Source organism: Gavialis gangeticus, unplaced genomic scaffold (genome assembly GCF_001723915.1).
Source record: "Gavialis gangeticus isolate Ggan-Ray unplaced genomic scaffold, GavGan_comp1, whole genome shotgun sequence".
NCBI classification, from domain to species: domain Eukaryota; kingdom Metazoa; phylum Chordata; order Crocodylia; family Gavialidae; genus Gavialis; species Gavialis gangeticus.
This window is the reverse complement of record NW_017729025.1, coordinates 36,636,447-36,650,959: the sequence shown is the minus strand read 5'-3', so window position 1 is coordinate 36,650,959 and position 14,513 is coordinate 36,636,447. Positions and strand designations below refer to the sequence as shown.

General features: G+C 41.6%; 1 protein-coding gene across 1 annotated transcript in view; it reads right to left on the bottom strand.

The window, feature by feature from the left end:
* The window catches only part of BTBD7 (BTB domain containing 7), a 74,770-nt gene that overhangs the window by 46,819 nt on the left and 13,438 nt on the right, over nt 1-14,513 (bottom strand). The window contains exon 2 of the mRNA XM_019518634.1: nt 10,126-11,205. Coding sequence (XP_019374179.1) covers nt 10,126-11,205 — 1,080 coding nt within the window. The remainder of the gene's footprint in view (nt 1-10,125; nt 11,206-14,513) is intronic.

Below are 14,513 nucleotides of genomic sequence, written 5' to 3'. Positions count from 1 at the left end.
ACTTGCCGCTTTAGCTAGTTCACCTCCTAGGTGGAGTACCTTACATTTGTCTTTGTTGAATTGCATCCTCTTATGTTCTGCCCATTGATCTAACCTGTCCAGGTTGGCCTGTATCTGTTCCCTGCCCTCTGGTGTATTAACTTTGCCCCATAATTTGGTATCATCTGCAAACTTGGAGAGGGTGCTCAACACACCCTCGTCCAAATCCCCAGCCTATCCTGTGGTGTGATGGCCCTCCCCCATAACTTAGTATCATCCACGAACTTGACCAGTTCACATCTGCCTCCCGAATCTAGATCGTTAATGAAAATGTTAAAACGGTACTGGCACAAGTACCGAGCCCTGAGGGACTCCAGTGGTAATACTGTGCCACATGGATTTGCTCCTTTCAATTAGTACTCTTTGGGTCTGACCCTGTAGCTAGTTGCCTAGCCATCGGACCATATGATGATCTAGGTCACAGTTCCCCAGCTTAACCATGAGGACATTGTGGGGAACTAGGTCAAAGGCCTTCCTGAAGCCTAGATAAATGACATCCACATAGTCTCCCTTGTCCAGGGCACGTTACCTGGTCATAGGAGGAGATGAGGTTGGCGAGGCAAGACCTGCCAGTCACAAAGCCATGTTGGCTGGCATTCAGAAGCTTGCCTTCCATTAGTCTGGTGTTAATGGATCCCTTGAAAAATTTTCTCCAGAATTTTTCCAGAGATGGACATTAGATTGATTGGTCTTTAGTTCCCTGGCTCATCCCTCCTCGCTTTCTTGTAGATAGGGACCACTTTGGCTCTTTTCCAGTCATCTGGGACCTTACCCGAGCACCACAGTTCTTCAAATACTCCTGCCAAGGGGGATGCAATGATGTCTGCCAGCTCTTTCAAGACCCTTGGGTGCATTCCATCTGGGCCCGCAGACTTGTGAATGTCCAGTTTCTCAAGGTGTTCCCTCACCTGATCCACAATTTTGGGCCTGTCACCAGCTCCCAAATTAGTTTGTGGTCTTCCTGGCAGTGTGATCCTCATGGGAGGGTGAAGAACCAATGTGAAAAAGTCATTTAGGAGATTGGCCCTTCCTTGGGCATCTGATGTCAGTTGCACTGTTGGATCTCTCAGGGGCTAATACTATCCTTGTTCTTTTTCCTGACTTCCCACATATCTAAAGAAGAACTTTTTGTTGTCCTTGATCCCCGTAGCAAACCTAAGTTCAGTTTGTGCCTTGGCTTTTCTCGACCACTCTCTGCAGGTGTGGGAGAGTGCAAAGTAATCTTCTTTCATAATGCTTCCTGTTTTCCAGCTGGTGTAGGCTACTCTTTTGAGTTTAATGAGGTCCAACAGTTCCTTATTCAGCCATAGGGGCTTCCTTGCTCACCAACTGCATTTATTGCGAGAAGGGATGGCTTTGCCCTGTGTTTCAAGGATGCATGTTCCACAAATTCCCCACCAACTTCTTTGGTGCCTAGTTTTTGACAATAAAGCTCTCCAAGGCCCTTAAATTCTGCTTCTACACATGCTCAGAACTACTGCCATTTTGCCCATTGAACCTATTTTGTGCCCAAGGTGATTTGGGATTGGAACCAAGGTGTCCCTGAGCAGCCTTCGTGCTCAGGACATGCCTATCAGACCAACAGCTTTACATTTCACAGGCCACAGCAGTCACAGCCACTTTTACTGAAAAACATGAAAGGGGTGCCTACTACTGCTATAGCTTAGAGCAGCGGTTCCCAATCGGTGGTACGCAGACAACCTGTCAGTGGTATGCGTTAACAGATTTACTATATTTACTTTACATGACAAAAATTTGTTGGTGGTACTTAAGGTTGTATCGTTTTAAATTGGTGGTGTGCAATCAGAGTTTGGGAACCGCTGGCCTAGAGGACCCACCCAGGAAGTGGGTTCAGTGTCCCTCCCAGTATTCGACCACTCTTCCCCTCCCACTGAAGTGCTATCACTGTGTTAAGACCCACAATATCTGAGCCCTTTTGTGGTTTTGGTCACAGTTCCAGAAGTATTATCATGATCAATCTATAGAATAGCTGCATTTCTACTATGAATCAGCTCATATACATCTAAAAACCAAACCTAAACTTCCATTAGTTAATTTGACTCTAAAAATCAGGTAAGAGACTAACTTTAACAAAAGTTAGAACAGGCTTTAAGGAAGGCAAAAATACCTTTATCTTAACAGTAAGGATTCCTGCAAGAGGAAATTTCATTTTTAGATTTAAAAAAAAAAAATCATAGTTCATGATCAATTAAATACCCTGGCAATCTGAATATACTTTCAGTTCATTCTTAGCAGAAGTCTGGCATCTATCTACATTTTAACTATACATTTGGCTTAAAAATGTTATGAAATTATTTTAAAGGGACAGTAATATAAATGTAAATACTTCTGTTAATGAACAAAAGTTATTGATGCAGGGTCCTGTCTTGTGACTCCCACAGAATTTTCAGTATTTGGAAAGGCAAGAAGACTATGGCAATTTTCTTATAATAGTGTTATTTACTTCTTGATACATCAACAAATGCCCAGCCTTTAGAAGAGAAACTTGATTACACAAAAGTTCACATGGAGTCAGTGATGTATTGAGAGCACACTTCATGAGCAGCACAGGACTTTGCACTGTACCTAGCCTTCACAGCTGCGTCCCGTGAGTGGGAATGTGCGCTCTGTGGCACCTCAAAGACTTTTGAGGGGTCACAAAACGTGCACCGTGCACATATATTGGTTCACAATGCTGTATATTTGCAGTGCAGTGGCAAAAAAAAGCACAGAGAAAAAAAGCAGCACAGCATACATGGCAGCAGTGTACACCACCCAAAACCACAGGCTGCTGGCCAGGCTCTGCATGCCTGGATCACCGGTGCTGCATCTCTTGGAGGCCCCCCTGGTAAGACAGTGGGATCAGCCCAGATACTGGCCCCAACCTCCCCTATCCCACCCATGTGGTGTGGATGTTTGGTTCTCCAGGGACAAGCATCAGCAGTGCACCTTGCTCCACTGCTAGCTGTCCCCAGGAAGTGTCTGTGATACATGTGCTCTGGCCTGCAGCAAGTTACCCCAGAGGCAGTAGGGGAGGCTGGGGAAAGCAATGGGTGGGCCCCCAGAGCCTTACCTGGGGGCTTCCCAAGGCTACAACAGCAGTGATCCTGCCACTCTGAACCTGGCTGGCAGCTGCAGTGTGGCTTTGGGCAGCCTGGCTCTGCTTTTGAGTGGCGTGTGCTGCCCATGCATGCGCTACTCCACTTCTTTTCCTCCACAGGCTTTTCTGACCCCTGCATATCCTGGGGTCAAAAACCCCTCCATCTTGCTCCCTTGTAGTGTGGAGAAAAACTGAACATGAAGTATGTGGTGCCACAGACAGGTCTGCGACACCACATACCACACAACTGTGCTCGTCTGGACGCAGGCCAAGAGTTGATTCTTGAGATACAGCTGCCAATGTGCTGGCCTTGGTGCTGGGTCTAATCACGGCCAGATATTGTAAGTTGCTTTATCATCTCTGTTCCAGAGCTAGCGCATGGAAATAAGGGAAGTTACACATAATGTAACACCCTGACCTTCTCCACTGGGAATGTCATTTAAAAGGCCCCAGACATTGCTACTGCAGGACACCAGTAGCAGAAGAGGTAAAACTAGAGTCAGTAGCAGGAAATGGCAATAGTATTCCTTTTGAACTAAGATATATAACAAATATTTGCTGACATCAAAGTAAAAACAGCATCTGGATGCTTCTCAAAAAGGACCTTGAAGACAGAAATGAAATTCAGTAAACAGAAAATAAAAACAGTTGGATTAGGACTTGTAAGACTACTTTAAACGTGTTGAAACCCAGCTACCAATACCCAGTCTGGTCTGACAAAGTGGATGGGAATGGGTGGAAAGTATAATCAAGAACTTGACTAAACGTGAACTAAAAGGTTCTGGGGAAAACAGCAGAGATTCCAAGCTTTGGTCACCTTGGAACTCATTAACAGATGTGCTGCAGCAAGAACTTAAGCAGCTGGAAAATATCAGGGAGAAGAAACTCTAGAAACTCACAAGGCACTATGGGAGCCAGCTTTCTGAAAGGGCCTTTTCCTAAACCATTTGTACCAGAGGCCCAGATGGAAGAGTCTCTGTGCGTTTCATAATTAAATTTCTTGGCCATCACTAGAACACACTGTTCCATGCATCTTAAGCACACCTCATCATAATAATTCAAACCAAAACTTTGCTGTCATTATGATCACTTGAATTAGTTTCAAGTGCAACTACATTTAAGAAAAAGGCATGGAAGTGGAAAACTGTAAGCTCTAGTAAGGAAAACTTAAGCTGGTTATGTTACGGTAGTACACACACCCTTAAGCTTATACCAGGACTATAAGAATATTTTATTCTTGTGCTCAACTTCCACAAACCTATGCATTCAGCTAAAAGATTTGATAGGCAAATATACTTGTTTTCTTTCTCAATTAACTTATTTTTTATTTTATTGAGATTTTCATTTATCTACAAACCTTAGCACTACTTTACTCTTCTGATATTACATGGTAAGTTATAAACTTGGGCCAGGAAAATAAAAAGAAGCCACTGATACTTAGTTGACATCACAATTTATCAGGATAAGTAGCAAATAAGGTTTCTACAAGGCTGAGACCTCCTATTAATGGAAGACAGGTTAACACAGCAATGGGTTATTTTATAAAACCACTTGTTATTACACATTAGAATAATCCTGAATAAGAAAATATTTCTCTTCACTAAATTTATATCTTATAACCCTTTATCTATAGTAGGTTTTACTTTCTTGTTTATAGTCTCTCCTCTCTCTGCTGGTTTTTTCAGGAAGTTGGGGGGTGGGGGAGGGAGGGAATCATAAAATGTTTTTAAAATTTTCAAAAATCTGCAAAGGAGTTAATGAGTTTACTATGACCAGTAAAAGTGCTTTCAAGCCATTTTTAAAATGGAAGAGGTTTTTACTGAATCCTTTAAAAATGTTCAAGTTAAACCCAATATAAAATGATCTGTAATTGTATTGCTACAGCAACACATGAAGATAATCAGTATTTTCCATGATAATAAGGACTGCAATTCCATCATGTGTTGCTGAAACATTTTAGAACATATTGACTCAAAAATATTTAAGTTGAAAAATTCCACAGAAGTTAAATACATATCTCAGTGTCAAGCCAAATATATGCTCTTTGCCAGGGTTACTGCAGCCAGAAAAGCAGTTCTCTATGCTTATGTATAATTCTTTCATTTCCTTTTGCACTCTTCATGGTTTTATCCTGCTAGGAAAACATCTCCATTTAAAGAAGTGGTTTACGCCATTGTTTTGAGCATCTTCAAAATTCTTCACTTGTTTTCATCACACTTCCAGTTTAAGAAAAAAATCATTTTTTATATTTGTAAAAAAAAAAGCACAATAATTAATTTACACTGTGCTTTATTTCTGATCCAATTCCTTGATTACTATTGAGACCCATTTGTATAACAAGTAGATATTCTTAAATCTATTGAACAGATTCTCTACAATTAGTTTATTTTCAGTTCAGTTCTTGTTTTCAGTTTACCGATTAAATGCTCTAAGCTTCAGTTAGTTTTATTTATATGCAATAATGTAACATCAATACACACCCCACCCACCCGAAGTTCTCAACCTTTTTGGACTTAAAGCACTGCTTGACAGACTCCAGGCACCCCTTGGAAAATGTCAGCTCTTAGTTTTCCCTGGAGCAATTCTTCCACTGCAAAGAACTCAGAAAGCCCCAAACATGTTTTTAACACTAGGGATTCTTATCTGAAATTTCTGGGTTTGCGCACCTCAGAGTGCTAACATTGTGTGGCAACCTGCAGCACCCTGGTAGAGAATTACTGATATATACCAAGTATTTGCATATCTGCATGAGTATTTGTCCCTACTTATTATCTATTAAAAATGTTCTCTTCAAGATGCCTTTATCAGTTATCAACACGTTAAGAGACAGCAGCAGTACTTATAAACAATTACTACTTTCCTGCAAGTTCTATTATTAACATTTAAATTCTCAACACACTCATCTTACCTAGAGCCTGTTTTGTTTTCCTGCTTTGTAAGCAGACGGTACCAATGCTTTGGCACTTCCCTTATAAATCAAGAGACTCATTTGGTATCAGTTCATTTGAGGACCTGCTGACCAAATTTGGCATACAGGCAGCCTATAAAGGCAATACAGAAGGTTTTCCGCATGCTATACAATTTCAGAATCAACGGCATTTGACAGTCCTTTGATGCAAGTTCTTCAGAAAGTGTCGTTATAAAAAAAGACTGTATTCCACGTTATGGAAGTTTAGCCACGATTCCAGGAACAACACTATGGAGGAGATGACACCGTCCCACCCACCCCGGTAAAGTTCTTCAAGAAACACGCATCCTTTGTCTTTGTGGTAGCTCTTATAAGATGTTAACACTGATGCTGCTTCAGTCTTCAAGAATATTACAAAACAACTTCCTGATACAGACTTCCTGTGGAGGATACACTCAATAAGCTAAAACTCCTCCTCGCATTTCATTGTTCTATACTACTGTATAGTGGTATAGACAGTTCATATTAAAAGTTATCTATTCTTTAGTACCCAAGCCTTTTATTCTATAGCATTTGTTCAATATCCAAGTCTCTATACCTTTTCTTAACCAGCCAAGTCCCTTGTTACAATCAGAAACTACTTAAAGTGCAGAACTCTTCAGAAAAGTGAGACCGAGCTGCATGTTTCTTGTCTCACCAAATTCCATCTCATCTGCCAGTTTACAAATAAAATTATGGGTTTTTTTCTCTCTGAAATTGCCTGAATATGAACTAGGATCTGAATGTCAAAGCTACAATCTTTTATGCCTCATCAGTATCAAGTTTCCATGAGACAAATTATGTCCCGAATTATATCTGTGCAATGCCTGACCAATATTAGACAGCACTGGAAATGGACTCACAGGAAAGGAGCTCTTAGATGGTGGCCTCAACAACAGGGCTTTGTACTCTGTCTACCAACCCCCAAAAACGTTCTTCCCCTCCTCCTCCTCCTCCCCCAAGAGATTAGATACCCTTGTGGCTGCTACATGCTACTATCCTTGGGTGGCTCCAAAACTGCCACAAATACTCAGAGCCTGCCATGTACTGTACCTTCAGGTCAAAATCAGCACATTACAGGGTGCCTCAGATGAGCATATAGATATTGCCACAGCAGATGAGACCAATAACTGGTCTAGTATCCCATCTCTGTCAGTGGGACAATACCAGATGCTTCCCATATAGAGGTCCCATACAGTACAGGTACTTCTCACTTAATGTCGTTCTGGTTAACATTGTTTTGTTATTACATCGCTGATCTATTAGAGAATATACTCATCTAAAGTCGCACAATGTTTGGTTATAAAGTTATTTGGCTGCTGCCTGCTACTGTGATGCAACTACTGTGATGCAACTGGATTTGCTTAACATCATTTCACTTAGTCGCATTTTTCAAGAATGTAACTACGACATTAAGCAAGGAGTAGCTGCATACAACATGGCAGCACACAGAATTCAAACAAACAAACAGCAGATACAGTAACAAACCACAGACTAAAGAGTTGGTAAGGCCCAAACCTACCCTCCTCACCAAAACATACAGATACAGAAGGGCTTTTGAAACCTGAGGAAGACAGCTCTGCACTACCCAAATCACTGTTAGATAGAAGGGCACTGAAAGGACACTGAAAGTTTAAATTCTGCATGTGCTGATGGCTCCCAACCCCAGCTCCCTTTGTGAAGCAGCATCCCACACCTCACTGGTGAACAAACTTCTTAAATCCTGATAAAAGAACAAAGTTGTGCTCCCGAAGGCATTTTTATTTCCATCATAAACATCATTCATTCCATAAAGCTACAGTGACTGAACCATTGCCCAAATATTTCTAGTAATATTTCACTTCATATCACTTATTCATTCCACATTTTTTCTTTCATGAAGCAGTATTTAAATTGAAGTGGTTTTCACAACCTTTAGGATGTAGTATGCTGTTGCCCTTTTGAAAAAACTCCAAATATATGTGTGTCCACACCCTGTGGTGACCTCTTATGAATAAATCTAACTGGAACCAACTAGCCTTCAACTTTCTTTTGACTGATTTGAAAAATTTACCGAAAGCTGAAAAATAGCTCAAATATTCTGTTTCATTAGCCAATGTGTCCATATCAATTTAAAAGTTTTAAGTTAATCTTAAATTCCCCAATAATCCACAGCAATCATGTAATCTATCTTGCGTAATTTACATAGCCAGACACTCAAATTTACAGCTTTAACAGACCACATGATCTTGTTTTTCCTTCAGTCTCAATTATGAGCTTTAGTCTTCCTGTTTCTACTTCTTCCGTCATTTACATCGACAAGTATATTTTCTGGTATTCTTTTGCAGACATACCAGAAACATTACACTAAATTAATTTAAACTATTGAAGAGGCAGAATAGGTGTTTATAAGAGTCTCAGTGCATTTCATTTTAGGGAATGCCTTCACACTGTCATTTCCCATCTCCAGATGGGGAGACAAAAGGTGATTCTCTCAAAGCCATGCTCCTGCTCTCCTAAACACTCAGATCTCTCATCCACTGTGCCATGCTGACCCCACCCCCTGGAGTAAAACCATCAAAGAGTGCTTAGCCAAGATTTCAAAAGAGCAACTACTGAGTTTAGGGGCTCTGTTTGAGATACAGTTTGAGGTAATCTTTTCTGAAGATGATGTCCTTTAATGTGTTTTACTTTGGGAACAACAACCCCCTCCCTCAAGACCACCAAAACAAAAAAACAAACAAACAAAAAAAAATCACCAGTCACTAGGCATATGAATGGTTAAATGGTTAATTGTTTAGCCAATAAGCCCAGTGATAACTGGTTGTAGCTTACCGGTTATCATTTAGTGTTGGGTAGGGTACAGTCCGGCAAGGAAGACAGGAGGGAAGTTGCACGGTGCCCCAGCAGGAACCAAGAGGTGGCAGGGCAGGCAGAGGGAGAGGGACTAGTAACTTGAGGCACTGCCTGGATGTGGCACTCCCCCAAGTAGCTGAGAAGCACCAAGCCGGGAGGTAAATGGTATAAATACAAATTACTGTTTAACCTTATACATGAGTTTAAATAGGAACGTACAAGTGAAGTGCAGGAAGATCAAAGAGGTAACTGTCTCCCTTTCACATCTAAAACCAACACACTACCCATCCTGGTACCAACAGACTGGAATAGCAGACATAAGTTTTCAGAGGCAGTGGGTTCCAACTCAGAGATCCACAGCATTTCCCATGTCATGTTGAAACCAAAATCTCTACCAGCTGCACAACTGGAAGTACAGGAAGCCCTCCTGCAGCATGTATGCAGCAGACACTGCCATGTTTAACTAGCAGACCACTCCCTTCACTCCCAGAGCTTCTATTTCTCATCCCCATTCCCCTCCCCGTCACTCCAGTTTAGCACTTATGCTCATGCAAACTGCTCAGAGGGCTGTTCATAAGATGTCTGGTTTTGTTCCTTAGATGCTGGTTCTCCTTGCACTCTGAATGATATCTTCTTATACTGTAAACACAACCCACAGACAGCCACTATTTTGCCCCACCTTAAACAGACTGGATTAAAAACAAACATTCAAAAATTACTTTGCTGGATTTTTAAAGTTGTGTCTGCAAATGAGCATCTCCAAAGCAAATGCCCACTTAATCATTAACGTTGTATAAAAGGTGAAACTCTGAATACAGAATCTCCCATCATGTTTCACTTGTACACCTGCACTGTTACCATTCAGGAGTACAATAAGTATTTAAGTTCTTAGCTAAAATAAGGTGACTTATGGAAAACAACATGGAAGACTAACTAGAGCATTTTCACTGGCTTACCGTGGGACTCTGGGGAAAATGGCTTTGATTCTCTGCACTTCACTTTCTTTATACATAAAATGGAAATACTACTCATCTGCTATCTTTGTAAAGCATGTTGAGATTTGAAAAATGCCAGCTCTTATTTAGTGCTAAGTGCAATCAAGAAAACATAATTAAAAAAATAACCCACATGAAAGCAGCAATTTAGGCTTGCATTCAATTTTAGGAAATGTCACTTATTTGGAAGTGAACACAATACTACATACCTTGAGCAAGCATGTTAAACTCCAAGAACAGTGCTATGTGGTAAAGCTCCATAGCTTCTTCAGCCCTAGTCATGTTTAGTTTTCCTGCTACAAGAGCCTGAACTTCACTTAGACTCCCCACTGAGGGACTGGAGTGCAAAACCGAAAGGTCCACCACATCTGTATACATACAGTTCAAAATGACCTTAGCATATTTTTTTGGTATGATAGATTCATCCAGTATAATTCTAGTTGGAGTCCGTAGAGTTCGATCAGTAATTTCTTCACCAGTCCGTATCCTCCTCTGCAGTAGGTGTCGGAAAAATGGGGACCGTGATGAAATAATAGCTTTGTGAGCTCTGAGCTCTTCATCTAAGCAGTTTGGACTTCCACCAAAAGTTTCAACCAATTCAGAGTTGGATGAGAAGCTAAGAACCACATCATAGTAACACATGTAATCAAACAGCCCACGCATATCAACATCCAAGGAATTTGGTGTTCCAAATTCTTCACTAAGCTGCACAAGGATATCAACATTTTGGAATCTTGAATCCTCCATCCCAAACTCTCCTGTATAAAGGTAGTGTAACAAAGCGGAAAACATAGGCATGTCAATGCCAGCTGTGTTAATGTCCATTATTATCTCTGCACCATATTCTGGTGAGGAAGAAAGCAGCGTCTTAAAAAATGGACACCTTGCTGCTAATATCGCACGATGCACAGGGAAGCAAGTTTCTTGAAATATTAAGTCCACGTCAGTACAGTACTTGTACTGATACAGATCAGCCATGTCTTTCTGTAGCGTCCTGGTTTCTGGTCTTGCCAAATTGGCTTGTAGATAAAGTTCCTTTAAGGCTGAGGTTCCCTCATATTCTTCTACTAATGCATTGACATCTCTGACATCCCAGCCCGAGAGGAGCTCTCGCATCTGTTTGGCATGATCTGCCGATCGGCTAGACTTCCTTCGTTTAATAAATTTCTTTTTGAGGGTGGCAAGACTGGAGGTTTTCTTTTTCTTGTCTTGAGGTTTCTCTTGGCCATGGTCAAGGCTATAGAGTTTTGATTCACAGCCATAGCCTTGATGAGAGTAGGATGACGTTCCTAAAAAAAGAAATGGAAAAATTATTGTGCTTAAATATTTAAAATTAAACACAAGAGCTTAACACTGACAGTGGTGTCTTTGGTTAGATAAAGATTATCAGTTACACTATTTTCCCTTCTTTTTCAGCCAGGTTTTAAAATACGCTCTAGTCAGATTTCCAAGTAAATAAAGGATAAAAATTGTTTTCTTATTTAATCTTCTACTTTTCTTTGTACATATTTAATGACTTCTATCCCATATCTACTGAAACTAGACAATTCTGAGTGGCTTGGCTTACATATGCTACATTTAAGTCAGGGCCGAGTCAACAGAAAATAGCTGTAAAAGTTTCAAATTTCATTGTAAATTATGTAAGATGACAGAAGGCGACAAAATTGTGGACTATTTTTAAAGCTTGAACATGTCCTGAACTAAGTCAAATAAAAGCAGACTTCCTAGTTTTCAAACTAATCCCATTCTCTACTTCATTGTGTTGTACTTCTGGCATCTTTATACATGTTAAACACTATAGAAACTAAGGGTGCACCAATAAAAGCTTTTTTTGGCCAATTATTGGCCTATATGGCTTGTTAATACCGATCTGATAGCTGATATGCAGTACAGCAGCTTGGAGAGCAGTGTCCAGCCAATAAGTTGGGGGGGGGGGGAGCAGATCAAGGCACCCATGGGGAGTAGGGCTGGGGTGTGGTAGAGGATGGAGCCATGGGCAGCTCGTCCAAGGGGTGCAGGGGGGGCTCCCCACCATTGTGTACACCTCCAGGAGAGGCACAGGGGACATGCATCCCCCTGAATTTGTGTGCAGGGTGAAGGCAGACTGCCCACTGCGGGCTCAGGGCCAGGGGCTACACCAGCTGTTTCCTGGTGGCAAGGGAGGGAAGGGGGCTGGGCTGCGCTTGAAGTGGGCAGGGGGACAGTGGGTGGTGATGGTGGTCCTGGGAGGGGGGGCTATTGGGTGGGCTATGGCCTCTCCAAAATTTGCCATAACCCTCTTGTAGCCCTCCCTTGGAGCAACACCACCCCCCCCGAGTGCAGCCCCAGCCCAGCCCTGCTGCCACAAAGAGGCTGGTGCAGCCCTTGGCCCTGCAGCAGGCAGCCCACCCTTGCCCTATGCATAAATCGGCAGGGGGGAGGGAACACATGCCCCCATGCCTCCCCATCCCCCTGCGTCCCCATGGACAAGCCACCCACAGCTCCATCCTGCACCCCACCCCACCAAGCAGGGCAGCACCTAGCCCTACACCAGCCCACTCCCTTCCTCCCTGGGGGGGGGAGCCCTCAATCTGCACCCCCACACCCCTTCCCCTCAACAGATTTATCAGCCAGATGCTGCTCTCCAAGCTGTCAGGCTACATTCTTGGTTACATGCATGCAGCATTTAATCAGTGACATTACTGGTTACACCGACCAAAAAAAACTGATTGCCAATAATGTCAATTTTCCTTTTATTGGTGCTGATCCAATATAGACTGATATATCGCTGCACCTCCTGTAGGAACATCTATCTGTTCCCAGTCACACAGTTATTTAAAGAGGGATAAGAGAAAAGATGGAAAACAAAGAACAAAAATGGAAGGTGAGAGAAAGAAAGGAAGGTAACTTGCCACCGATTCAGAAAAAAGCAAAAACCTATTCTATGTTCATCAAGAAAATAAAGTTTCCAACGTATTAGATGGGACTCTTAAATAACCAGAAATAACAGTCCATGCATATGCTCGTGTAAAACAACGCATGGCACATGTTGCTTTATGTCACTCTACTTGGTCTTGAACTAAGATGTTTACTGGAAAACAGAACTTATTAAAAAAAATCATCTATTGGTATTCCTCACAAAGCTACATCAGAGAAACCTTTCTATGATGATGCATTCAGAGACTTAATATGAGAAGTAAACATTAGATGAATTAAATCTATTTTCATGAAAACATTCTTTGCACAGAAAAAGGCTATTATCAAATATAGAAGCAGAAAAGCTTTTAAGAGAATTTTCTTCTTCACTTGGTGTTTTCATTTTTAGATATACTTCCACTTTCAATTCACTCAAGACCAACCCCAATAGGATCATGACATGACTACACAATTCTGGACACTGGAGTCAGAAGTGTGTAATCAAGTGGAAATATCTAATGAAGTTCTACAACTGTACTGTTTTGAAGCCTCCCCACCCTGCATTAAAGGGTCTTCACCTGCCTTGTATACCACACAATTTTAACCACATATATAGCAAAGCAACCTGACAGTCCAGAAGAGAACAGACAGAAATTGGGAGCTGTATTTAAACTTATCTGTGCTTAAAAAGTAGTTTAAGTATCTAATCCAAATTTATAAACACAAAGTGGTTTTCTGACTCCACCCTAAGCCAAAAACAGATGCTTTGATAAATTTCAAAACTTAAGCTACTAAAAGGTGGGTATCAAACCCACCTGTGGCGTATCACGCCAGAGTGCCACATTTCTCCTGATGTCCTTCTGTTTATCCCACAGAACAAACCAGGGTTTGCCCTGGTATAACTCCTTATTTCTGCAAGCCTCAGCTCTACTGTCCTTACACAGGACCTCACAGCTATATCAGAGTAATCTCTGCCAGCTTCAGGAAGTTTCCCTGTGATTGTGAAAGAATTTTAGGTCCCCCTTTCCAAAGAATGGGTTGGCTTGGAATAACACTCACCCAGAGAACACTCTTTCTACAGGAATTCAGTAAGGAAACAAAACAACTAAAGGATTTATTATATAGGAGAAAAATAAATAATATTAGAAAAACTGACCCTAAGTTTGAAGACAGAACAAGAGACAAGTAAAGTTTCTTATCTTCGCATCTGATTATCAACTAATCCTTCAGCGAGACCTGCCAGTATTTTCAGATATCAATCTTCCTGGTGATCCTGGCCGCTCTGACTGCTAGGGACATGGACTCATCCTACCCGAGACAACCCAAAGACCCTGACCACCTTGCCAGACAGCCATTAAAATATTTCCAAGCCAGTCCCATCCTGCCTCTCCTATTAGCATTGTCCTAATTCCTTACAAGTCTCAATAGCCTCAAAAATTTATCTGCTGGGACTTCTGACATTCCTTTGGTCAATGGGACATTTCTCTCAGACACCTTTGCTATTGTGCAGTTGTTTTTCCTGCTTTCAAGGCAGAAGAGCAAGCTATCCCGATGCAAAGAAAGATTGGGAAGTGCAGTAGGAGACCAACCTGAAGAGACAGCAATCTCTTTATGTAAAAAAAGCCATATGATTGCTCAGAGCTCCAGTATGAAGCTGGGGATAGGCTGTTGAGAGTCTCTGGGTTGGGGGGGGGGGGGGAAA